Below are 26,817 nucleotides of genomic sequence, written 5' to 3'. Positions count from 1 at the left end.
GCGAAGCAAAGGATGAGAAACTTGGTTAAATCTGCCCCAACTTGAGGTATTCTTCCAGTTATCTACGCACCTCCGCCTCTTTAGTAAAAACTCATTCTATAGGGAGGTCTATTTACAGGTTCTGCTCCCAAGATCAGTTCAATCTTATGTTGAACATTCCACTATGGAGGTAACCCATAAGGTAGCTCATCACTAAAACAGTCAGAGAACTCCTCTGCTGTAAGATCAGCCAGCTTGGCCATTTCACCACTTTGCGCAACATCGGTGCTAGCCGAAGAATCATCAACCGGCTCTACCGATGCTGTACCAAGGAATAAAAACTCTTCTTGAGCTTTTCAGATTTCCATCACGGAAACCAACGGTCCCTGAGGTACATCTTTCTCACCTCGTAAGACATACAGTACATCATTCATCATGAATTGATATACGTGTTTTTCCCAATCAATGGCTAGATTTTTCCTAGAATGCCACGCCATACCCAGGGCTATATCTGCATGAGCAAGCTTAGTTATTTCAAAATCAAGCTTCTCAGCATAGTCCTGAATACGAAGCTCCAACTGGGTAACCCTTTGGTCCCATACTTCAATTGAACTTCCATCTGCCATCCTGACTGTATACACATAGTCAGATGGGCTAGTCTTTAACTTCAGCCTCTTCACGAGCTTGGAGTTACTTACACTATGAGTTGACGCCAAGTCAAACAACACAATGACATCATGATTGGCCACTTCCCCTTTCATCTTAATTAACTCCGTATCATTAAAGGCTGTATACCTCGTTGCTGCGGGCCTAGATAGGATGTTATTAGGTGCACTCGTTACTAGCTTAGCAATAGACACACATAACAAAAAAGGTACTGACCTCTGAGAAGATCCCGCTAGCTGAATCTGCATCTGTTCCACTCTGGGACTTCCCTCAATTTCCACGTCGCATTCTGTGACTGCCATCTCAGCCATCCGATGATCCTTATTTCGTGGGACAATCCTTCCACTGATGAGGCTGAAGGCAACCAAAACACAAGCCTTCTCTCCTCGCTTTTTCTCTTTGCTCTGGGTTTAAGGGAGACTTTGACCAAGCCCGGGCTGCCATTGGTGTTACTTTCCTCTTCACTCCAATGGTGGTACTTGATTTAGGAGTTTCAGCTGGTTTCGCCTGCTTGGCTTGACCACTCGGTTGAGAACCACTCCCTTTACTAATCCAATTCTTCTTAAACCCAGATTTCTTCTGGTACCCACACTGGGTCCCGACCTGCGCAAACCCACTTGGCCTGCTACCCTTGGCATCTTCATAGTTCAAGGCTATGGCTATTGCATCATCCAACGTGTTCGCATGCTTAGCCCGAACTTCCATTTTAATCCGATCATTCAATCCAAATATGAAATCTTTCACTTGGATTGATTGAGGTAGGGGTTCATCAACCTTCATTACGCTCTCTCGAAACTTATCAGTGTATTCTGCCGACAAAGGTTTCTATACTGATCCCAAGCTCGGGATGCTTCGTCAGGAGGTAAGAAGTGTTTTCTGAATTCTTTTTTAAACCCCTCCCAAGTAGTGGATGCTATACCATCTTTCTGTTGCTTAATCCACCACCTATCCGCTGCTTCACTAAACATGTGGGTGGCCTCGCGGATTTTCTTGATATCATTTTTGATTTCACAAATGGCGAACGCCTCGTCCCATTTATGCAACCAGGTCTCAATGATATCGGAACTACGGTCATTCATCCGACCAGAATACTTCTCCGGCCTATAATTGGCAATATTATGTACTTTATCCCTCCTAGGCTCGACCGTATGGACACTAGACTCCGGTTCCATTGGAGCCTTTCCTTTCTCATCTCGAGAAGGTCTGGCAGACATACTGTGTATCACTCTTCTAAGTTCAGAGTGCCCTGCATTTGCCTGTAACTGTTGCGTTAATAACTGCTGCAAGGCATCCTCAAGTAATGCAATCCTGCAAGATAAGGTGTGAACTACTGGGCGTGACACCTGCTGGGTCGGCCAGACTCCTGACTCTACAGGGTCCATCCTGGAAGCTCCTTCTTCTGCTTCCATTCAGGTCGATGGGTGTTTTGCTTGTTTTTTTAAAATAAATAAACACCGCTAGAACACTGTATTTACAAACTAACACAATTCCCTATACTAGGGAATACCTGCAATCTGACAACTATACTGACCAGGTAATTGACACAGGCATATATCCAAATACCGCTTTTCCCTATACTAGGAAAATTCCTACAAACAAACTGACTTTATCACAAAGGCATATGCACAAGCATAATCTCCCAGATTGCCCACAAGAATTTGAAGAAGTCAAAAAAAATCCCAAGTCTGCTATGTACCCTGCTATGGCATTGAATCTTCATGCAGACTAAATATTCACGAGAACCTCTTCATGCAAGCAGAGCATCAACAAAGACTAAGGTCGGGAAAAAAAACACAGATTTGACGAATGCCAAAGAAAGCTCCCTGGTTGTTTGCTCCTACCACCCGATTTGATACTGTGCCTGATCACGATGCCGGATATCAACATTCGCAAAATCTGCAACCCCTGGAGTCTTCACGTAGCACAGATATCCCGCTCTTCAAAATAGTCACGACACGATACCAGCGTGACTACGAAGTTGTGCCATCACCACGAACTCCTGTGCTGAAACGTGCCTTCATCGACGAAGCTTTCTCTTCTGATACGCTTGACACTGCCACCTCGCTCACGGGCTATTCGCGTCGAAGGGCCTCCCCGTTCACAAGCCACTGTTAAGCCCACGAACAATCACCTAACACACAGCAAAATCCTGATAGCCAGAGGACACCGAAGATCGATTCGTCACCCTTTGACACGATCGCTTCAGATTACGCTGCCATCACTAGTAGCCTGCGCTCTACATACGCAATTCTCCGCCCTCCACGAACCATTCATGCTCCTGCTCTCCGCTCATGATCACTTCGATCAGACCCACGTGACGCCTTACGTCAATTCCCGCTCATGCTGCGCTTCACGTTCCGTCTGATCACACAGATCCCCTCTCTCACCTAACCTGAGCTCTGATACCAAATGACACGATTTTCCTACTTACTACAGCAGATCATGGGAGTAACACCATCGAAATTCCACCCAGCCAATTCCTGTTGAAGCGTAAGAACACACAGAGAAGTCGAAATCCTAAATCAGAATCCATACGTGAAGCTCATCTTCTCTCTCTTACTTACCTCAACAGCCCCATCTCCCTAGATGGATCTAGATGCCACATGTCATCATCATAGGGCCTTTCCTAATGCATCTTTTCACCCCTCTCTTGGGATACCTTAATTTCCTTTGCCCCTAGGCACATTGCTTGCATTAGGCCCTTAGCCTTAGATCCACCTAGTCTGGTGCTATCAACCCTCACCTAGGACCTTGACATTAATTCCCTCCCGATCATTTACATGAAGCGCAAACAAATATATTACAAACGTAGATCCTTAAGGGAAATGTCGACTGATTCTTCCGAGGTCATGCTACCTCGGCTAGAGCGTAACACAAGGTTGAGCAACACAAGCAACCCTGAGCAAGCCCGCACAGGATTCTACTGAAGACCTCTGAGGAGGCATGCAGCATCCCCATCACCATCTCTTTCTACTGCAGCCTGGGAGCTGTAGTACATTCGGACCCGGTCAGAATTCAGTGAAGCACTTGATAGCTTCATATAATCAGAGAGTCATTTGGTTTACTGGTGTTTGGATATCGCATTTATTTATTTCTATGTGTGTGAATCATGCTTGCGAGTTTAGTTGCGGCACCGGTCGAGCATTATATAGGAGAGAAGTCCTCTGAAGATCAAGGCCCCCCATGTTGAATTTCCTTTGTGCATCTGAGGTAGTTTGGGTCTCAAAATTCGACAGACAGTCGAACTGGCACGTCTTTCTTTCCCTTGGAAAAAGTAATTCCCTTGTATGTAGGTTTGATGTAGTTAGCACACATTCTAACGGAAAGATATCTGGAAGAGTACCAAAGCTGTGGTCATCTTCTGCTCTGGTGGTGAGTCCAAAGTCTGTTGTCAAGTGAGCTTGGAGCTGTGGTGTCTCCAAATTACTCATGCAGGTAAGGCTGTTGCATGTGAGGCTGTGCACCTCTAAGGGCTGGTGAGAACTGAAGTGTGGGCTGCCCCGTCTGCACGATCTGCCTATCAATGACCAATGGCTCTCTGGCATAAGTCTCTATCCGTCTATGGGGTTTGCCTGCAGCCAAAATAGCACTCTTTGAGTAGGCTGGCTGCTGCTCTCCATTACGCATAAATTTGTCTTGAAGCTAGAAGCATCAGAATTCATGTTACTTGGATCAACCTAGTAGGCTGCCCTTTTCTGGCATTTGGTAAGAAAACTAGAACAATTTAAGGATAACTGAACTCTTAGTGATCCTCTTCTCTATGGATCGCTTTCCAAAGGCTGGCTACCCTTAGAGAATGGAGGGATTCCCCCTTCTTCTCAGAGATGACTGCAGGGCTGAGGTGGCACTTCCCTGGCTTTTTTATAGCTCCTTTTGAGGAGGTTTTTTCTCTCATGCTTGCATGATGTACTTCCGCTTTCAAGCTCTGCTTCCTCGCCTTTCCATACCAGAGATGTTTGGCTGCTTTTATCCATGGGACATTAGACATTGAGAGGCGCTTACTCAGATCACAGAGACAGGGATGAGGCACAATGGCAGACTCTTCTCAGAGCATGATCAGAGAGTTTTTCCAGCCAGACCGCACATGTTATCACCAAGCGGGCCTAAGACATAGGGGGATGGACTCGCAGATTACACTCGGAGACATCCCTTCCATGTTCAGGGTTGGGTTACAACCGATTAGGGTCACCATAGCCCTGGTCCAATGCAGGGCCTCTATGAGGAGACCACACTGAGTGGGGCCCACGGATAGTCGACATCACTCTATCTCTGACTTTATGCTACCACTGACCCATCGAACGCTGGGCCCTTCATGATATGGCATTGGATTCGGCTTCGTACTTTGATGACATATGATGATAGTGGTGGTGGGGAGGGTCATATTGATATGACATTATGTTATGACTCTGTATTGAGGTTCCTATGGCTTTTAGCATGTAGCATGTAGTACGGGTGTTGATGCTCGTTTAGTAGCTCCACCCTTTCAGCTTGTTTGCATCCACTACCATCAACGATATGACCAGCTTCATGGCTTCCACCCTAGGAGTCCTAGATCATGGGATTGAGGGCGTACGGCACATAGGGTAGGACCCTAGTCCGAAGCATCCTCTTGTCATCTGATTCAGGGATGCTCATGCTTCGCCTCATAGTACTATGCAGTTAGCCAAGTTCTATGGGACCACCCCTAGATCCATTTGGATGACGAACTCACACCTTTGAAGGTAGAGGAGAGGTGCACCCTGTTGGAAATCAGAGATGCAAGCTAACTTTATTGATTTAGCATGGAATTGCAAAAGAAAGCATTGCTTTATAACTGCATGAAATATCACTAGAAATGAAGACACAACAGAGAATCGATATGAAATTGGAACGACCAATTACTTCATAAAAAGAGTCCACTACAACTAGTCACAGAGCTGATGTCGCCATAAACCGTCTCCTCAGGTCTACAGACCTTGTTGGAGCTCACAAAAGAAGGGCGACAAGTCAGAGACACACACACACATGCAGACCTGCGCAGGTCGGTTCAAGAGAGCAGCATAAGCCGAATACATGTGATTATCAAGTCACCAGAGAACCCTCAAGACCACCAAGAGTTACGACCACGTTCAGCATGCATTCTGAAGTCCACGTGGCTTTCCATGCAATCATCACGCTTGCAAAGAAGGCCCAACCATTGAGAACCTACCAAATAATTTGACCAATAGTATTAGAGGATTATAGAGTCCTCTCAAACCTTGGACTGCCAACAAGGAGACTTTATAACTAGTTGTGTGGCCCCTTTCCATTTACTTTTAGGTGGATTAGGTTCACGCCCTTGTTGTTGAGCAGACGTGTGCTCTCTAGGCACCTTAAGCATCCTTATGCAAGTGGCCCACTACTAGCAGTAATAATTCTGCAAGTGCAGAACACATCCCTCGACAGGTGTTGGCTCATTGTAGTTAGCTCAGTTGCTGCAGTTTCTAGTTTGCACTCTCTTCCAGGAGAGCATTGTAGCCCATGGTAGGTTTTTCTATTATGGAGTAATTTATTCATCTATGTGTGCATCTTGTATATATGAGAAGAACAGATGTGAATGCACACACATGCACACGCGCACGTACACACATACGCACATGAATTCTAAAGCAAGTCATGCTGCTCGGTTGTGGGACATTCACCTAGCTTTGACTCCAAGTTGCTGACCACCCACTTGCCTCCCACTGCAGCTCCACATGCCTCCTTGCCTCCCGCTGCCTGGCTGTGACTCCAGGCCTCTTTGGCTCCTTGTTGAGTTATTCATAAATAGATTGCGCTTAACCATTCACTTACCCCAAGGGAAATCCGTCCATATACATTATCATTTATTTTTCCAACACATAGGAAAAACAAAATCTTAAGCACTTAAAATCTTTCTGATGAATACTCTGCCTCATAAATTATGTCGTGTACCACAGATGTTAATAAAAGCATATTACATTGTATCATATCATATGTCATTTGTCAGAAAGAAAGCCCCACCCTGGCTGTTGTAGGGCAGTGGAGGATGCACAGCAACTTTGGCTCCCAAGTGACATGCAACCAATGTTTACACCGAGATGCATCTTAGCACTTTGACATTACCTAAGGTCGCTTTCTTAGTCTGCAGAAGGTAGCTAAGCACCACAAACATTTTGGTTACACAAATTGGACTTGTCCAGGCATTTACCACATTGTAGCATGGCAGCCATCTATTCATCAGTTTATAATCTTGCAATTGTGGTCTCTATTTTGGGGCAGACTTTGAAGAGCAGATAGTGGGATGGCTCTCATTATTACTTTTGTTATCTTGCATGGTGGAATTCATTGGACATGGCTCATGCTTAGGCAATTTGATAACTTTTAGGTGTCGATAAAAGGTAGAGACTTGGAGACATCACCTCTAGATTCATTCCAGTGATCATGTTATTTGGTGGAAATCATAAGACTCTCTTTTTGGCATTACTTGGGTAGGAGCCGCATGGCTTACCGAAGCAGGCTCAGCCCTTCAATATGAAGGCCGATCAATGACACGGGCGGCTACTCCCTGTCTGGTTTGGGGTTTATGTTTCTCCTTGGTTTTTGTGCTTCCAAGGTATGGTTTTCATCATCGTGGTTGAAAACCGTGGAAAGAGTTGTGTCTAAGAATTGCTCACCCTAGTTACCTTAGTCCGCTAGCTGAATTTTGTTTGAGGTAGCAATCTTGGTCGAATCAATTGTTTGAGGTAGCAATCTTGGTCGAATCAATTGTTCCACAGCTCCCTAAGGTGAAACATAGAGAATTATGTTGTCCAAAAGTGGCACTGCTAGATGTTTTTGCAAATGGATATTTAAGTAGTGGTACTAGGCTGCTCAGACAATGCTCCAACCGATTTTAGATCAAACAATTGCTCTATTGGAAGAATCTTGCAAGGGACTCTAGTGCCGCCAGTCATTTCACCACCAAATCCTTGACCATCATAAAGTAGAGTATTAATGATAGCCTTAATCCCTTGTACATGGTTGTGCAGAGTGCTCCATTTTCCTTCAAACTGTTTTTAAAGAGGTTGTATGTGAGTTCGAGACTTTCTTGATTATTGAAGCATGTCATGTCATCAACTTGACATCATAAGATTTCAAAATGTAGAAATTTGTGATAATAAGGAAATTAAACAGCTGAACATTTTAAGACCACCTTATATTAGCAGAGTTTAAGGCCTTAGGTCTGAGCCTTGTTAATAGTAGTTTGGTCTTGCAGGTGGGAAGAAGTGAGTGTGAAAATGTTGCCACCCGAGAGGAAATGGAAGCAGCTTCTACTAGTGTGCATGTTCGTGTGGAGGTAAGGGTGCAACCTCTATTTTTGGATCCATAAAAATTTACTGCACCTTGTCCTCACTAAAGTTCTTATATAAGTGATTTGATGACTAATTTTCCTCACCCAGAGAGCGTAAAACCCAGATCAGGTTTTGCTGAGTGCTGCTTCTCCCTGGTTGCTCTCCCTGCTCCCTCTTCCTAGCTCTCCCCTCATCCTCTAACCTCCGCCCTCAGCCCTTCCCCCTCGCCCCTCAGTTGCCTTCCCCTCCTCTCTCAGCCTGCCTTCCTGTCAGCTTCCTCCCCTCCCCCGTCAGCTTCCTCCCTCCCCGCCGGCCTGCTCCTCCCTCCCCCGCAGGCCTTCCTGAAACGAACTTCCTACTTACTACAGCAGATCACGGGAGTAGCACCACAGAATATCCTCCCAGCCAAATCCTTGCTAGAGCATGAGAGCTCACAGAGAAATCGAAAATCCAAAATCACATGAAGGTCCATTCTCTTTCTCTCACTAACTCCAACAAGCCCCATCTCCCTAGATGGATCTAGATGCCACATGTCATTATCATAGGGCCTTTCCTAATGCATCTTTTCACCCCTCTCTTGGGATACTTTAATTTCCTTTGCCCCTAGGCACATTGCTTGCATAAGGCCCTTAGCCTTAGATCCACCTAGTCTGGTGCTATCAGCCCTCACCTAGGACCTTGACATTAATTCCCTCCCGATCATTTACATGAAGCGCAAACAAATATATTACAAACGTAGATCCTTAAGGGAAATGTCGACTGATTCTTCCGAGGTCATGCCACCTCAGCTAGAACGTAACATTCCTTCCCTCTTCAGACATCAGCGTCCTCGATGATAAAGTCTGGGAACACTCTCCGCAATCGGTATACGGATTCCCAGGTAGCTTCTGATAGAGGCTGACCATGCCATGCAACCAACACCGTGCGTATCTTACTTGCATTGTTCCTCGGTCGAGGATTCTTGTTGGTTTGCGCCTTGCATTATCCTCTATCTCCTGAAACAAAACCACACCTTCGATTAGTGAGTCACCTGTATGTAAAAATTTCTTTAAGCGCGAAACATGAAAAACCGGATACACCTTGCAACCCTGTGGCAATTCTAATTTATAGGCCACCTTGCCTATTCTCTTTAGAATTAACCACGGCCCACAATATCGAGGTGATAACTTAGCACACTCTCCTGAAGTTAACGACTTCGAGTGCGAAGGAACTCTGAGAAAAACTTTTTCTCCTTCCTTAAATTCTCTTATAGACCGGTTTTCATCTGCATAGGCCTTGGCTCTATAGCCTGGCGGATATTAGCTCTCGCAAGTGCTAGCATCTCCTGCATCTGAATTGAACCACAAAGTTCGCAGCACTAGGCACTCTCTGAGGTATTTCAACTGTAGTTGGATTTGCTGGTCTATAACCATAATTCAATTCAAACGGACTAAACTCTGTAGAGGAATGTTTTCTATCATTGTAGGCAAACTCTAACAATGGAAACTACTTGTCCCACGTATGTTGCCTCAATGATACATATGCTCTAAGCATATCCTTTAAAATTTGGTTGACTCTCTCCGTCTCACCATCCGTTTAAGGATGATCCCCACTACTCATTCCCAACTCAGTCCTTAGTGTCTCAAATACCACTGTCCAAAAATGACCGGTAAATCTGACATCTCTGTCTGACACTATGGATCTAGGCAATCCATGCAGACGAAATATATGTCTAATAAACAAATCTGCCACTTGCAGGGCACTAACAGACTCTCTAGTCGGAATGAAGTGAGCCATCTTGGTTAGACGATCAATCACCACAAGGATAGAATCATATCCACCTTGTGTCGTAGGTAGACCCACAATAAAGTCCATGGAAATGCTCTCCCACTTACCTAGTGGTACTTTCAAGGGCTGCAAACGTCCGGGTGGCTTCACTCGTTCTGCCTTACTTACCTGACACGAGAAACACCGTGTCACATATTCATGAATATGCTTTTTCATCTTTGGCCAAAAGAAATCTCGCTTCACGAGATCATATGTCTTCTCGACTCCTGGATGTCCCGCACATGGGCTATCATGGCACTGTCGAATGACTCTCTGCCTGATATCATTCTGACTAGGTACTACAACCTTGCCATTTCTTTTCAGCATACCATCCCTTATGGTATATCTTGCATATGTTTGGCCTTTTCTAGATGCCAGGTCATCCTTTTCTTTCCCGGGTCTAAACACATGAGCTTTAGGCCATAAGCTCTGGACAAACTCGTCCACCTTTTGAGTTTCTCTAATCTCGGTCATTAGAGCACTCTCTAATACCGTAAAACTCATATTGTGCATAATGCGAGACAACGCATCAGCAACCTTATTATCCTTCCCTCTTCGGTACCGAATCGTCAAATTACACTCCTGCATGAGCTCTGCCCACCTAGCTTGGCGGCCCCTCAAGTCAGGCTGTTTACAAAAATGTTTCAGAGTATCATGATCCACATCCACATAAAACTCTGAACCATACAAATAATGCCTCCATGTTTTCAAAGCATGGATAACAGCATACAACTCGAATTCATGAGTTGGCCAATTTTGCTGAGAGGGAGAAAGCTTCTTGCTTTCAAAGGCTACTGGCCTTCCCTCTTGAAAAAGAACTGCTCCTACCGCAATGCCACTTGCATCGGTTTCCAGGAACAACGGTTTCTGGGGATCAACTATTTTTAACACCGGTCCTGTGACCACAGCTTGTTTTATGGTGTGAAAACTTTCTTGTTGATTCTGTCCCCATATAAAAGGTACTTTATCTAAGGTCAGATCAGTCAATGGCGATACTATTTCGGAATATCCTTTGATATGCTTTCTATAAAATTGGACAAATCCCAAGAATGATCGCAAAAAGCGGTCTGACTCTGAGGGATTGACCAAGTCAGTATCGTAGCCACTTTCTTTGGATCCATTTCTACCCCCTCTGGAGTAATTATGAATCTTAAATATTCAAGCCTAACCATACACAGTATAGTTTTCTTTTTATTTACATAAAGACGGGCTTTCCTCAAAGTACTGAACACTATTCTTAAGTGTTCACGATGCTCAGTAATACTTTTACTGAACACTAGAATATCATCAATAAAATGTACTATAAACTTTCCGATATATGGACGTAGTAAATCGTTCATAAGCATGACGAATGTAGCTGGAGCATTGGTAAGTCCGAAGGGCATTACCAAACACTTATAATGACCAAACCTGCTTCTAAAAGCGGTTTTATGCACATCCTCGGCTCTAATCCGGATCTGATGGTAGCCACACTTAAGATCTATCTTGCTGAAAATCACCATGTAATGCATCTAGCAAATCATCAATCCGAGCCATCGGATACCTGTGCTTAACAGTGATATTATTCAATGCTCTATAATCTATATAGAGGCGAAACGTATCATCCTTTTTCTTCTTTAATATCACTGGCGAAGAAAAAGGTGAGAAACTTGGTTGAATCTGCCCCAACTTGAGGTATTCTTCCAGTTGCCTTCGCACCTCCGCTTCTTCGGTAAAACTCATTCGATAGGGAGGTCTATTTACAGGTTCTGCCCCCGGGATTAGTTCGATCTTATGCTGAACATTCCGCTCTGGAGGTAATCCATAAGGTAGCTCATCCCTAAAATAGTTAGAGAACTCCTCTGCTATAAGATTAGTCAGCTTGGCCATCTCACCACTTTGAACAACATCAGTGCTAGCCAAAGAATCATCAACTGGCGCTACCGATGCCGTACAAAGGAATAAAAACTCTTCTTGAGCTTTTCGGATTTCCATCACCGAAACCAACGGTCCCTGAGGTACATCTTTCTCACCTTGTAAGACATACAGTATGTCATTCATCTTGAATTGATATACGTGTTTTTTCCAATCAATGGCTGGATTCTTCCTAGAATGCCACGCCATACCCAGGGCTATATCTGCATTAGCAAGCTTAGTCATTTCAAAATCAAGCTTCTCAGCATAGTCCTGAATACAAAGCTCCAACTGGATAACCCTTTGGTCCCATACTTCAGTTGAACTTCCATCTGCCATCCTAACCGTATACGCATAGTCAGATGGGCTAGTCTTTAACTTCAGCCTCTCCATGAGCTTGGAGTTAATCACATTGTGCGTTGATGCCGAGTTAAACAACACAATGACATCATGATGGGCCACTTGTCCTTTCATCTTAATTAACTGCATATCATTAAAGGCTGTATACCCCGTTGCTGCGGGCTTAGATAGGATGTTTTGAGGTGCACTCGTTACTAGCTTAGCAACAGACACACATAACAAACAAGGAACTGACCTCTGAGAAGATTCCGCTAGTTGAATCTGCATCTGTTCTGCTCTGGGACTTCTCTCCATTTTCACGTCGCATTCTGAGACTACCATCTCAGCCATCCGACGATCCTTATTTCGTGGACAATCTTTCCACTGATGAGGCTAAAGGCAACCAAAACATAAGCCTTCTCTCCTCGCTTTTTCTCTTTGCTCTGGGTTTAAGGGAGACTTTGACCAAGCCCGGGCTGCCATTGGTGTTACTTTCCTCTTCACTCCAATGTGGTGGTACTTGATTTAGGAGTTTCAGCTGGTTTCGCCTGCTTGGCTTGACCACTCGGCTGAGAACCACTCCCTTTACTAATCCACTTCTTCTTAAACCCAGATTTCTTCTGGTACCCATACTGGGTCCCGACCTGCGCAAACCCACTTGGCCTGCTGCCCTTGGCATCTTCATAATTCAGGGTTATGGCTATTGCATCATCCAACGTGTTCGCATACTTAGCCCGAACTTCCATTTTAATCCGATCATTCAATCCAAATATGAAATCTTTCACTTGGATTGATTGAGGTAGGGGTTCATCAACCTTCATTACGCTCTCTCGAAACTTATCAGTGTATTCTGCCACTGATAAATTTCTCTGACGAAGGTTTCTATACTGATCCCAAGCTCGGGATGCTTCGTCAGGAGATAAGAAGTGTTTCCTAAATCCCCTTATAAACCCCTCCCAGGTAGTGGATGCAATACCATCTTTCTGTTGTTTAATCCACCATCGATCCGCTGCTCACTAAACATGTGGGTGGCCTCGCGGATTTTCTTGATATCATTTCTGATTTCACAAATGGCGAACGCCTCGTCCCATTTGTGTAACCAGGTCTCAATGACATCAGAACTACGGTCATTCATCCGACCAGAATACTTTTCCGGCCTATAATTGGCAATATTAGGTACTTTAGCCTTCCTAGGCTCGACCGTATGGACACTAGACTCTGGTTCCATACTCTGGTTCCATTGGAGCCTTTCCTTTCTCATCTCGAGAAGGTCTGGCAGACATACTGTGTATCACTCTTCTAAGTTCAGACTGCCCTGCATTTGCTTGTAACTGTTGTGCTAATGACTGCTACAAGGCATCCTCAAGTAATGCAATCCTGCCAGATAAGGTGTGAACTCCTGGGCGCGACACCTGTTGGGTCGGCCGGACTCCTGACTCTACAGGGTCCATCTTGGAAGCTCCTTCTTTTGCTTCCATTCAGGTCAATGGGTGTTTTGTTTTGTTTTGTTTTGTTTTTTTTAAACACCGCTAGAACACTGTATTTACAAACTGACAAAATTCAGTATACTGGCACTCTGACACAATTCCCTATTCTAGGGAATACCTGCAATCCTAGATTCACACTAACTAGGCATTTGACACAAGCATATATCACAATATACCCCAAACCACTTTCCCTGTACTAGGGAAATTCCTGCATCATACCCTGCCTTGGTATCCACCACCTGCTATGGCATCTAACCTTTTTACAAGCTCACGATCAATGAAAACCTCACGAAACTCTAACTTAGGAAAGGAGTTAAAATAAAAAGGGAAAGAGATTTTGAGAAGCCCCCTGGTCATCAACGATTTTGCCACAGCCTTCAGAATCGCTTCCCTCTTCGATCCATGCAAATCCAATCAACAGTCTCCCGCACTGTATACGCAATCCCACTGTGTGCACGATCCAGGGAAGTGCGTTCAGTTGCACCCTCGCTGTCCAAGTCCTGAATTTGTGGCCAGCTGCTCGTCGAGTAGCGCTCCACCATGCGTCACGCCATGCTGCACTTTGGAATCCCAGTATCAAAGGGCTCCCTCGATACGTATCTCTGTCACGCTTCCGCTCACAAGTGCATTCCGCCTCCCTGGTCCACTCGCTCCTGTCGTGTCTATGGTTGGTCGTTGAATCCCTGTGTGTATTCGTCAGCCCCCGAGTCGCCGTTAGTGCCCCGCTGTCAACAAACTCTAACTCATGGTCGAAGTTAGCGAGCGTTGAGTCTGGATAGCAAGCTATTGCTATGCTTCTGTGAATCGACGTTGGAGAAGCTACTAGATCGTGTGAATGGCAAGGCTCGCGCTCTGCACTCGAAGAACCCCAGGCAGCGTGACCCTTGAACCTGCGTCAAATCACGCAATTGCAATGATACACGAATCTTCGATCAACCGCGATGATGACCACCGGAATCTACCTACACTTCCTTGCGCTGCTTCCGATCGATCGTGATGTCAAAACCAGAAATCCCACCTCGTCGCTTCTTGACACACAACGCAGGATCGTTCCATCCTTTGCTATGATACCAAATGAAACAAACTTCCTACTTACTACAGCAGATCACGGGAGTAGCACCACAGAATATCCTCCCAGCCAAATCCTTGCTAGAGCGTGAGAGCTCACAGAGAAATCGAAAATCCAAAATCACATGAAGGTCCATTCTCTTTCTCTCACTAACTCCAACAAGCCCTATCTCCCTAGATGGATCTAGATGCCACATGTCATCATCATAGGGCCTTTCCTAATGCATCTTTTCACCCCTCTCTTGGGATACTTTAATTTCCTTTGCCCCTAGGCACATTGCTTGCATTTGGCCCTTAGCCTTAGATCCACCTAGTCTGGTGCTATCAGCCCTCACCTAGGACCTTGACATTAATTCCCTCCCGATCATTTACATGAAGCGCAAACAAATATATTACAAACGTAGATCCTTAAGGGAAATGTCGACTGATTCTTCCAAGGTCATGCCACCTCAGCTAGAGCGTAACACTTCCCCTCCTGTGGCACCTCTGTGGCACTTCTGCCCCATGTGGGCCTTCTCTTTCCCCCCACGGCACTTCTGCCCCCCCGCGGGCCTCCTCTTCCCCCCCACAGCACTTGTGCCTCCCGGGGGCCTCCTCTCCACCCGCCCCTCTCCACTTCCCCCCCCCCTCCACCTCTCTACTCCTACCCATAGTCCTAGCCTCTCTCCCCCTCCTTCAGCCCCCTCTCTCCCCTCAGCCCTCACCCCCCCTCCCCCTCCCCTTTCTCTCTTATCCCCCCTCAGTCCCCCCATTCTCTTCTCTCCTCCTTCTAGCCTTCATCCTCTTCCTAGCCTTATCCTAGCATCATTTTTTGGTCGGACGGAGCTCAACAGTGTTCGAGTCACACTTCGATTGATGATGGCTCAGCCTTCAGCCAATGCCAATCCTTGCCCTCTTCCAGCGGCTGCGAAAACCATCATGGTCTCAAAAGACGAGTTGCAGCAGCAGCTCAGAAAAGATATAGAGTAGGAGAGTTCGACATCACTCTTTGCTCACATTCATGGGTCCCACCCCTCCAAGTTACAGGCCAGGGACTGGATGCTCTCCGCTTTACCTGGAGACCTCGCAAGGCACCTAACAGATGTTCATTTCTGCTTGGTCAAGGTTTCTTCCAGGTTGTTTTTTACTCCATGAATGCAGCAGTTATACTGCTTCAGGCTAGTCCCTTAGCACTGAGTTCCAGGAGGATTTTCTTGACGCCCTTCTTGTTGGGTTTCGACCTCGTGGAGGAGGATAGCCGAACGATTTCACTCTTCCTCAGGTTCCCCGGCCTCCCTCAGGTGTACCATCGACTCTTATCTTCCATTGGAGCCGCTTTTGGGATGGCCACCGAGATCCCCCCCTCCTTGGGATCCCTTCTTCGGCAGCAGAGGCAGTCAGGTCGGAAGGGGTATCAGGTGTTAGGGTCATTGTCTCTAACCCTAACATCACATATGACCACATCATGCTCCAGCGTCTAGATGGCTCATTCTTTAGGCAGAGAGTCGAGATCGCTGGGAGACAGGATCAGTGTAGGATTTGCAAGACCCCTGGGCACTTTGCCAAAGATTGCCCAAGGAAAAGAAAAAAGAAAAGGCCTAAAAGGTTCACAGGTGTAGCGCCTCATAGCACCACCTCGGTTGGACCTACTTCAAAATCTACTGCACATCCTACCACTTCTCGCATTGCTGGACCTTCCACCTATCGCCCAGGACCGTCGGCTGCAGCCTCTCGTCTTGGACCTCCTTCTACAGCGCGACCAAGACTGTCAGCACGTCCTGTTCCAGTCATCCCCCGTTGGGTTCTAGTCAGAGTTGTTGAGCCAGTTCCACCTCAAGAGGCTACTAATGGCGCCACGGACCCTTCCTTGCAAGCACGAGATATTCCTGTCCTAGTTCCTGGTACTGATGAGGTTGCTCCTGTTCCCTCAGACGTTCATGTGAAGGATCTAGGGAGCAACTCGTTGTCAAAACCCGTGCCTTACTCCATGCTAATGCTACTTATATGGCGTCGCTCCATCAGCAGTCCCGTTTCTCTTTTGCTCCTCTTTCTTCACCTATTGATAGAGACAAGGGGATTATTGCTTCCACTCCACCATCTGTAGGGATCCTCCGCAAACCTGCGCTAGATGCATTACTCAAGAAATCTTTTGCAGTTCTGGCAGACATGGTAGAGTATGAGTTAGAGGAGGAGTTTGTACCCTCTATCTTTGGGGAGCAGGTTGTTCAGATCACCGTGGACAAAGCTTCCCCTTCTGCAGATGTGGGAGTGCTTTTCCCAGTTGACTTTCCTCCTCTTGATAGGAGGAATTTTTCCTAGGAGAGGGATATCTCCGCTACCAAGTCAGGTAAGGTTTTTCATCCATCCTCTTTCTCTCGCCGATGAGGATTGTCAGTTGGAACGTTTAGGGCCTCGGAGGTGTACCTCGTCGCCGTCGTAGGTAGCTGATTTATAACCAACTTCATCCAGGTGTTAGTGGGGCCCCATTAATATTCTTTGATTTAGGAACACAAATTGGATGTCAGGGATTGTGCCAAGTCGGGTAAGCTTCTCCAAGGCCATACTTTTTGGTGTGTTTCTTCTTCGATGCTCCCGTGATTGGACATGGGATCATAGTTCCCTCTAGCGCTCAGTGGATCATTCTTTTGATTGATGAACGTAAGGTTGGTTTCTTAAACCTCTATGTCCCCAATTCAAGAGGGGACTGTATCCTTCTATGGAAGGAGCTGCTTTCTTGGTCATGCATTGCAGAGTCTTGGATCATTGGGGGTGATTTCAACATCGTTGAAATGCCCACAGACAAAAGAGGAGATAGGGAAGGTGGTATCCATTCCCTAGAGAGAGCACCTTGGGATGCCTTCCTTTTTCGGTATAGTGGCAGAGATGCTTGGCAGGATGATGCTTTCCATACTCAGCCACCACTATCACTCCTATTTTCTTAGTCGAATAGGAGATTGCAGATGCCTATGCATGCACGGATTGATAGATTTTATGTGGATGATTGGGCTCTGGACAGAGGTGGGACAATATGCATTACACTTGGGGTGTCCACTTCAGATCATTTTCCAATTGTTTTGTTGGTTTAAGATCCTCAGGTGAGAAGCCGCTCTGCCAATATCAGGATTCCAGATGCCTTCTATGCAGAGGAGGGCCTCACAGAGGCAGTGTTGCGGACTTGGGTATCTCACATGCACGATGGGTAGCTTTCCCCGTTAGATGTAGCTGCAGCCCTCTTAGATATTAGCGACTTTTATCATTCAGTTGCTCGTATCAAGAGGGTGAGATCCTCAGGCGAGAGATAGGTATCCGCCAACAGTTGGTTGCTCTTTAGAGGGAAGAGCAGAAGAGGCCTACAGATGCTATCGCCTTGCCTGCATGCAGCAAGGACTCAGCAGCAGTCACTGTTAGATTAGAGAGCAAAGTATGCCTTTCATGCTAGAGAGTCATTTTGGACTTAGACGGGAGGTAGGTCAACAAGCAGTTCTTCTCTACTCTTGGCCCCAGACATAGTAAGGAGAGTGTTTCACTGCTTGTTGACTCAAACGGAGTTTTACATATACATCAAGATGCCGTCTTGCAGGTAGCCACATATTTCTATGCCTCCCTTCTTACAGCAGATCCTGACACATAGGCCAGAGATGATGCTCGAGCTGTTATTTGGTAGCGTTTACCTATGTTGGTGATTGGAGATATGATAGTCTCACTTGATGCACCCTTCACCAACATAGAGTTTAGGACTGCTCTCTTTGCCCTTCACAAGGGCAAGTGCCCTGGTTCAGATGGGCTTACCTCCTCTTTCTTTATTTCATTTTGGGATCAGATTGGGGATCACATTACCTCAGTCCTGCAGGGCGTTTGGGACTTGGGTGAGATGCCAAACTCACTTACGAAGGGCCTCATTCATCTTATCCCAAAAGGGGTCTCAATGGAGACCGATCACTCTATTGGGTACTTTGTACAAAATCTTAGCGAAAGCAATCAGCCTACGGTTGTAGCCTTTTCTTCCAGATCTTATACATGATACGCAGACGGGCTTTGTGCATGGCAGGAACATCTTTGATAACATCTTCTCATTCTGGGAGGCTTCTGACTAGGCCATGCAAAATGGCCATAGGTTTGCCATTCTACTCCTAGACTTTGAGAAAGCTTATGACAGAGTAGACTGGGGCTTTCTAGAGGGTACCCTCGTTCGCTTTGGATTCACAGATGCATGGATTAGAGGGGTGTTAGCTCTCTACAGATCACCCATAGCTAGTTTCTTATTGCTGGAGTCAGGGGAGACGGGTTTCAGATTATCAGATCAGTCCAGGATGCCCTCCAGCCCGCTTTCTCTTTTTATTTGTGGCCGAAGCTTTGAGCTATTACCTTAGAGCTCAAGCTGATATTATAGGGCCGAGGCTTCCGTTCAGGCAGAGGATGAGCTCTTGGATAGTGAGTTGACAGATGACACGGTTGTTTTTTTTGGATGCCATACCATAGACACTCACATCATTCAGGACAGTCTTGGATTTGTTTTGCACTGCAGCAGGGGCTTACATTAATTGGAACAAATCCAATGGATTTTGGATTAGTGATGAGGACACTCTAGGCTTGGGTGAATTACATAGGATTCACTTGGATTAGAGGGGTGTGTCCATTAAGTACCTAGGATGCCAGGTTGGGGTGGGCATCTCTCTAGCACATCAGTTTTCTCCCGTGTTGGAGAGGATCAGAGGAGGAAATTCATTTTTTGGAGTTTTGCTAGATTTGACCTTGCATCCAGAGTAGTGGTTGTGAACCAGGTATTATTGGCTACTGCCTGGTTCGTTTGCTCATGTTGGTGCAGATCTACAGCTCATGAGACCTACCAGGAACTTCCTATGGAGTGGGTTAGATGGCACCTCAGATGCTGTAGCCAGGGTGGCTTGTGAGATCCTCATTCTCCCCACAAGGGAAGGAGGTCTCAATATTATTGATCCAAACTTGCAATGTATGGCCTTGCTCTGCAAGTTTATAGTGAGAGAATTGATGCCTAGAGAGGAGCCTTGGAAATATTTTTTCTTACACATCATTCAATCTTGTACACCATCTCATGGGGGAGATTGGATGGATAGCTCAATATGGATCTTTACTTCAGCCCATCTTAGATCTTTCTCTTATCCTCTCATGGCTGCTATTGTGAAAGCTTGGGGCAGCTTCAGAGACACTCTTCGGAGAGTTACACCCTCCTCTCACGAAGAAATAGATAGGCAGCCAGGCATGTGGAATGACTCTATTTTGGATGAGCATGGAAGATCACTAGGAGTGTCATATGATATGTAGTGGTCTAGATGGGAGAGGGGACTTGCTTTCACAGTAGGTGCCTGGAAGGGTTTTAGGAAGCTTCCAGAGGATCAAAGACTCTTATCAGCTGGTCACCTCTCAAAGGGAGTGCAGTCAGGATGCAACAGATAGAGGCAGTCATACCACCAGAGTGGATAGATACAGATGACATGCCGATCACAGAGTCCACTTGGTTGGGAGATTTCACGGGGATGGGTATTCCTTTATAGGTTATTGCCTTGCGAGATGCACATGAGGAGACCCTTGTCTTTGATGTTCAATCGAGAGGCAGACTTCTCAGATCTTCAGATGATATTCTTGTGGAGGTTGCCTTCTAGCTTGTTAGGATTGCAGGTTACATGGAGTGGGGCACGAACTCACATTGGTATCTTGATCCTAACCCTGTTCTCCTAGCACTTGGGTCTTGGAGACTCTGGTTGTATGGTGGTTCCCCCATTAGGTTCTTGCAGTGGGACCCAGGGGAGAGGGAATGGATTGATAAAGGCACCGAGAGAAGAGCATCCCATTCTTTCGTTACACAATCAGAAATACCAGGAGATTTCAGCTTAGCAGTAGAGGTTGGAGGCCCTCTAGAGCTCCTCATTAGGATAGTTTTTAGGTTTTTGTAGAGGTGTGGAAAAACTTTTGGAGGCTCTGGAAATCCCTCAGAAATAGAAAGATCACTCTCTTCTTTTGGCTTTCTATTCATGCGCTTTCTATTCGTGCAGGGATTGCATTGAACCTGTGGAGATCTAGGTTCGGGCTTGACCCTACTTGTCCTCGATGCCACGCAACAATTGAGTCAGTTCAGCACTGCCTCTGGGAGTGCAAACAGGCGAGGACGATCTGGAAGGTGTTGCCAGGATATTTAGCATATTTCATAAAGTACCCTTCTTCATGACTTGGGGATTAGTGGAATGGTTATCTCTTACTGGCCCTCAGGTCTTTTTCGAGGGACATGACTCAGACTCAGCCTTCATTATACGACGACACTTTGTGGAGTCACGTTCTCTCGAGGATGTTCCCTTCACTCCTTTCAGAGCTGCTCATTTTTAATAATATGTTCTCATTTTGCAAGGCTTCCAAGTGGGTCATGCAAAAGAATCAAGGTTTGACCATCGTCCTTTTAGACTTTGAGAAAGCTTATGATAGAATTGATTGGAACTTCCTAGAGGGTACTTTATCACTTCTTGGCTTCTCAGCTTCATGGGTTAGAGGTGTTGCCTCACTTTATCGAATTACCCACAGTCAGGTTCTTATTGGGAACGTCAGAGGAGACACATTTCAGATTTCTAGATTTGTATGCAAGCGATGCCCTCGTCCCATGCTTTATCTTTTTGTGGAAGAGGCTATGAGTCTTTTTCCGAGCTCTCAGTTTGGGATCCCAGGCTTGAGATTGCCTATGAGATAGGATGATGAGTTGCTTGACATGAATTCGCAAATGACATAGACTCTTACTTCTTTCAATTCGGCCTTGGATACCTTTTGTCTGTCACATGCACCCCTACACTTGCGTGCAAGGTGACACATTGGCTACATCGACATCGACAAGTGCATTATAGTTCCCAGATAGGAGATTTTGTCGTATGCTGTGACCCCTTTGTGAGCCCTTGTCTAGGCAATCAGGCACAAGCTACGTAGGTCAGTCTCTCAGCCTTAGGTCAAGTCAGTAATTCAGTTCTTGTTCACTAGTACCCATTGGAGAACAGTAGGCTAAGTGTTTCCATCTTATAGGTTAGGTCTTAGCCTAGGTTAGGAGCCCCTTTAGGGCCCCCAAAGGCTGGACAGGTAAGCAGGGAAGCCCAAAAACTCCCCGGGCAAATGAGCCAGGGAGGGCTTTTATAGGCTGGTTGTAGGCCAACCAGTCTGTAAAACAGACTGACTCAGTCGGCTGTCTACAGACTGGGTTGGCTCAGGTCCAGCCCTATAAAAGGGCCCCTTGGCTGCCCTCTTTCCTCATTCAGTGCTCCTGTCTTCAGCTCTCCTACAGCTCCACTACAGCCTCCTTGTGCAGCCCCTGAGATCCTCAGATCTGGTCCTCCTGCTCTAGCCTCAATCCCTTTGCCATCAGTTCAGCCTGATCTGAAGGTGACCACGCAGCACAACAGTCGGAGGTTTGGACCAGCAAACAGAGAGAGATTTGGACACTATTTCCTCAGCTTTCTCAGCTTTCTTTTACAGTTTACACAGCTCACTCTCAGCTCTATATTTCAGTCATCTCTCAGTTCTCTCATAGGATCTATCACTCCTAGTTTTCACTCTCTCACTCACACAGTAACCCTGCATTCCGGTAGACAGCACAAGCCTCTTCCTTGCCTTGCAGAAGCGTCCTACATCGTCAGTGTGGATAGCATCAAGGTCTCGGTATTGGTCGGCGTTGCCTCTCAGGTCTCTGGGTCTGTTATACGTGTGCACAGTGAGCTCTTCAAAAGCGCGTTCCGTGCTCTCTCGAAGAGTGTTCTTTGTATTTCTCAGTTCTCCAAGTGTAAAGCAAATTCTCCCCTGATTGGGGGAGGGGGCCCTCAGTGGGTACAGGGACCCAATCGGTTGTTGACTCTACTTTCTCTCTACCCTCATTTCCTTTCTCTCTCTATGATAAACAACGCTCATTCCTCGCTAAAGGTTTAAAGCAGGTCTTGCTGTGAATTACACGATTAGATTACCGTTGCATGTTACATTGGTATCAGAGCTTCGGTCTGTATCTAGCTTGACTACCGTGAGTGTATGGTTGTGTTGAGATCCGGAAAGGATACACAATAAAGCGCCATGGAAGGGTCAGGAAAAGATTTCAACTTCGAAGACTTTGAAGAGGAGAAAGACTACCAACAAGATATGCTTCCGTCAAATGCTGAAGAAGTGATGGCGAACCTTCTAGAGCAGAATCGGGTCCTCCTGCAGCAACTCGAAGAACATTCAGCCCAGTTGGAAGAAAGCAAAAGACAGCTGGACCAGACAAAACAACGTCTGGAGGAAAAAGAAGCAGAAAAGCTACTGGAAGAAAGAGGAACCACATATTTTGAAAAACTGCTCTTGTGTTGATGCGTGAGGAACGCAAAAATGAGGAGGCACTGCGACGCACAGAGCTCGCCCAGGCAGAGAGGCAACAAAAGCTAGACCAAAAGGCGATGCTTCTCCAACACAAACAGATGTTAGCCGCTATGCAGGCAGGTTTGAGCGCAACAGCCATCTCTGCCACAGCTTCGCCATCGACAAAGGTAACACCACTCACTCGGTCCACTCCAAACTTTGTCAAGTATGATGGTAAGTGTGACCATTCAACAATTTTGCAATTTATTCATCAGTTTGTAGTCATTTTTCGTTAGCGCAGATTCAAGATGAGCAAGATAAAGTCCACCTTGCAACCCCTCATCTTACAGGTGAGGCGGTGACTTGGTGGCAGCATTGGGCTAGTAAGCATACTGACCCAAAAACGTTGGGCAACGTTTGTGGCCGACCTCAAAGCCCGTTTTCTCCCACCCCAATATATGCTTAACTTGGATGATGAGTTCGCTCGTCTCTATTTGGTCCAGTAATAAGCATGCCATCCACATAAAGTATTAAAATCAGAAAATCTGATCCACTCTTTCGGACATAAAGAGCGGCTATGTGGGGCTCTTCTGAAGTCCAAGGCATAACATATGTGAATGTATTTTGGCATACCATGCTGTGGCTACCTGCTTCAATCCATGGAGGGCTTTTTTTAGCTGCATACTTTACTTTCAGAATCTACGACCTCAAATGCGGGAGGTTGGCTGACATAGAATGAAAGTTGTCTTAATGTCAAGTTGGTGAATTTCCCAATGCTTGTGAGATGCAATGGCTATGACAAATCGGATGGTCATTATGCGTGAAGTGGGAGCAAAGGTCTCCTCAAAGTCAATGCCGTGTTGCTGTGTACAGCCTTTCGGAACAAGGCGGGATTTGCATTGGTCTATGTGGCCATTAGCTTTCCGCTTTACCTTGTACCATTTCTTTTGTGGCACGCCTGCTTGCTGGCAAGTCACACAACTCCCATGTGCCATTTGCATGAATGGAATCAAGTTCAGCTTTCATGGCATCCATCCATTCCATGCCATCAGATGCATCCTTATAGCATAAGGACTCTTCATTGAAGCAGTGGCAATCAATGCAACATCAAGTAAATCGCCATGCATTTGTTTTTTACCACCTCTGGTGTGCGGGCAGCCAAGGGCTTAGCTTGCTTGCTGTCCCTGAGGGTCTCCAAGAGCCACCTTGGGACTGTTTTCTGCTGTCTAATGACAGCCGTCTCCTCTGCAACAACCTGTTCAATAGCATGATCATCAAGTGGATGTAAATCAGGCTGGACATTGGCATCAATATGAGGAAGTTGTTCAATCGAGTCAAGTCGATTTGCTGGTCAGGTTAGGCTGACCAACTGGGTTGGCCAGTCGGTTAGCTTATTGTTGGCGGACGAGGCTGGGTGGGGGGCCTGTAAAAGGTCCCTCCCCTCACACTCATTGCAGTCACCCTGCTGCTGCGCCTATAGACTCTCTCTGCCTCGTCACCTGTTGGCGGCTGCTCCATCTCCCGCTCAGCTCCTCCCCGCCAGCTCACCTCCTCCGCTGCCTGCTCCTCCCCAGCCAGTCCCTCCTCCGCGGCCTGCTTCTCCCCACCAGCTCCACCTCCACGCCTTGGTCCTCCTCACCAGCTCCTCCCCGCCTAAGTCCACCTCTTGCAGCTCCTTCCCCACTTCCAGCTCCCTCCATCCTACTTCGTCAGCTCAGCCTCGCCACCCTCTGGCTGACTACCACGTGCCACGTGGCTTCCAATTGCCATGTGGCTTGCTGTCTGTTGACACTTGGCCTCCACTTAGGCATTGTCAATCTTCATGGGGCAGTCCCGAGTCACTATGCCCACGTAAGGGGACCCCTACCTGAATAAAACAGCAAGAACAATTAGTTCTCTATCCGATGGGAAAAGGAGGAAGGGGAAAAGATATTGAGAAGGAAAAGGACAAACCTCAGTAGGTGCAATCAAAGCTTGAGGATGTCAAGAGAGACGCCTCAACGTGAGTGGACTTGGAGTGGACAGCCGAGAGATTCTTAAAGGGTCATCATCATCATCATCAGCCACCACACTCACATCTTCTTCCATAGGAGTTACTTCACTTATATCTACACCCCCACCTACGTCGAGAGGGCCTGCTTCAGCCCTACCACTGAAGTCTACTTCAACTACACCAATCAAGGCTGTATACAGCTTTAGCCACCCCTCCAGTGACAAGTGGCGTTTTGTTGGAGTCCTCTCCTTCAACTGCTTTGGAGACCCCAGCTGTTCCACCACCCATGTCACCCCCACAGGAGATGATGCACGCAGAGCCACTGTTCTCGACTTTCCCATCCCCTCTCCCTCTCAGTCAGCCACCTCTCCCTCATACCATTGGGATTACTTCGCCACTAACTCAGTCTTCCATCTCCTATTCGATTGGGACCATTGAGACCCCTGTCTTTGTACCTCAGGCATCCGCTCTCCTTACTCAGCTTGCACAACCACCGCCCACTATCCTACCACACCCTCCTACTTTTGTACATGTGCTGAGGCAGGACATGATTCAGCTCAGGGAGGAGCTCTCCTCTACTCGTACAGCTACAGGCAGCACACTGGTAGTAGAGGCCTAGATTGCGAGCATGCAATCTGTGATTGAGGAGGCGTCCAGATGGGTCGACGTGGCCAAACGAGAACCCGCAAGGGCAACCATTTCGGCTACGCTCGTGGAGCAGCAACAGAGAGTCAGTAAGGCTCTCAACATCAGAGTTCGTGGGATCCCATGCACTGAGGCTACGCCGATGACAGATGCGACGGCTTTCGTGGCCACTACTTTGGGTGTAGTTGAGAACTGGATCGAGAGGGCATGGAGGTGGGGAGAGACCCCATCGAGAGCATCCCCTGATCATACGTTCCATGATGCTCAGGCACGACTCTCGGCTTTACGATGTAGGTCAGTCCTATGAGATTAGCCAGCGATTTCCATGGATGAGGAACTCACCCCACTACATGTTGAGGAGAGGTGCTCCCTATTGCAGCAGCGTGATCAGGCTCGTAAGGAGGGAAAGTGGGTAGTAGTCCGGGATGGACGACTTCTTACAGGCGCCCGTTAGGCATCAACCCCCTTCCCTCCCGCATAGGGAGGCGGGGTCTATGAGACTCAGATCTTCGAGACCCTATCTTGCACCATTTGGAACTATAATGGTACCTTATGGTCAGAACAAGGGAACTTCTTAGAATCCTATACAAGTCGCGACATAGTCTTTTACACAGACACACATCAGAGTCCAGAGCGCCCACTATCAGTAGTCAGTGGGTACACGTGAGAGTGTGCTTACAGAGATGAGACTAGGGACACAGGGGGAGTACGTGGATTAGGAGGAGTAGCAGTTCTCTACAGATCCACCCTTTTGGGGACCATTTCAGTAGAGCAGAGAAATATACCTTCCAAGCCTCTTTGGATTCAGATCCAACACATGGACAGCCGGGATCTGTTTGTTACAGTATGCTACTTCCCTCCCGAGACCTCCCACTTTGCAAGAGATATTCTAGATGAGACTGAGACATCTCCTTTTGAAGCCCTATATCAGTTCATTGTTGATTTCTCGAGCCGCGAAGAAGTCCTCCTAGTTGGAGACTTCAACGCGAGGACAGACCCCCGTCAAGTACCACTCCTTGACTTCAGGGATGATTCCATTCTACTGCTAGACGTTGACCTTGAGGATGTTGGGTTTCGGCTGACAGACGAGGGCCAATCACATCTTATGGGCAAGCCCTATTAGACCTCGGCAGGATGCATGATCTCATTATCTATAATGGTCTCGACAAATGGCCCGCCTCGGGTGGTTTCACATGCTTCCCACATGGGGGAGGATCTAGCGTTGTTGATTACATCATGGGATCCTGTGCCTTCACATCACGCATCATCGATTTCACTGTAGCACCTCCTCCACTAGGGACTGATCACACTTACCTTTTCTTCC

General features: G+C 46.8%; 1 protein-coding gene across 1 annotated transcript in view; it reads left to right on the top strand.

Moving 5' to 3' along the window:
* Positions 1 to 26,817, top strand: part of LOC147903294 (uncharacterized) — a 246,534-nt gene that overhangs the window by 11,625 nt on the left and 208,092 nt on the right. Inside the window, exon 2 of the mRNA XM_087371313.1 lies at positions 7,880 to 7,960. Within this exon, the coding sequence (XP_087227439.1) occupies positions 7,880 to 7,960 (81 nt within the window). The remainder of the gene's footprint in view (positions 1 to 7,879; positions 7,961 to 26,817) is intronic.

The sequence above is a fragment of the Dipteris shenzhenensis genome, chromosome 3 (assembly GCF_047967505.1).
Source record: "Dipteris shenzhenensis isolate YYH24624 ecotype China chromosome 3, Dip_SZ_1.0, whole genome shotgun sequence".
NCBI lineage: Eukaryota > Viridiplantae > Streptophyta > Polypodiopsida > Gleicheniales > Dipteridaceae > Dipteris > Dipteris shenzhenensis.
Note: the sequence above shows the minus strand (reverse complement) of the source record. Positions and strands in the feature narration are given on the sequence as shown.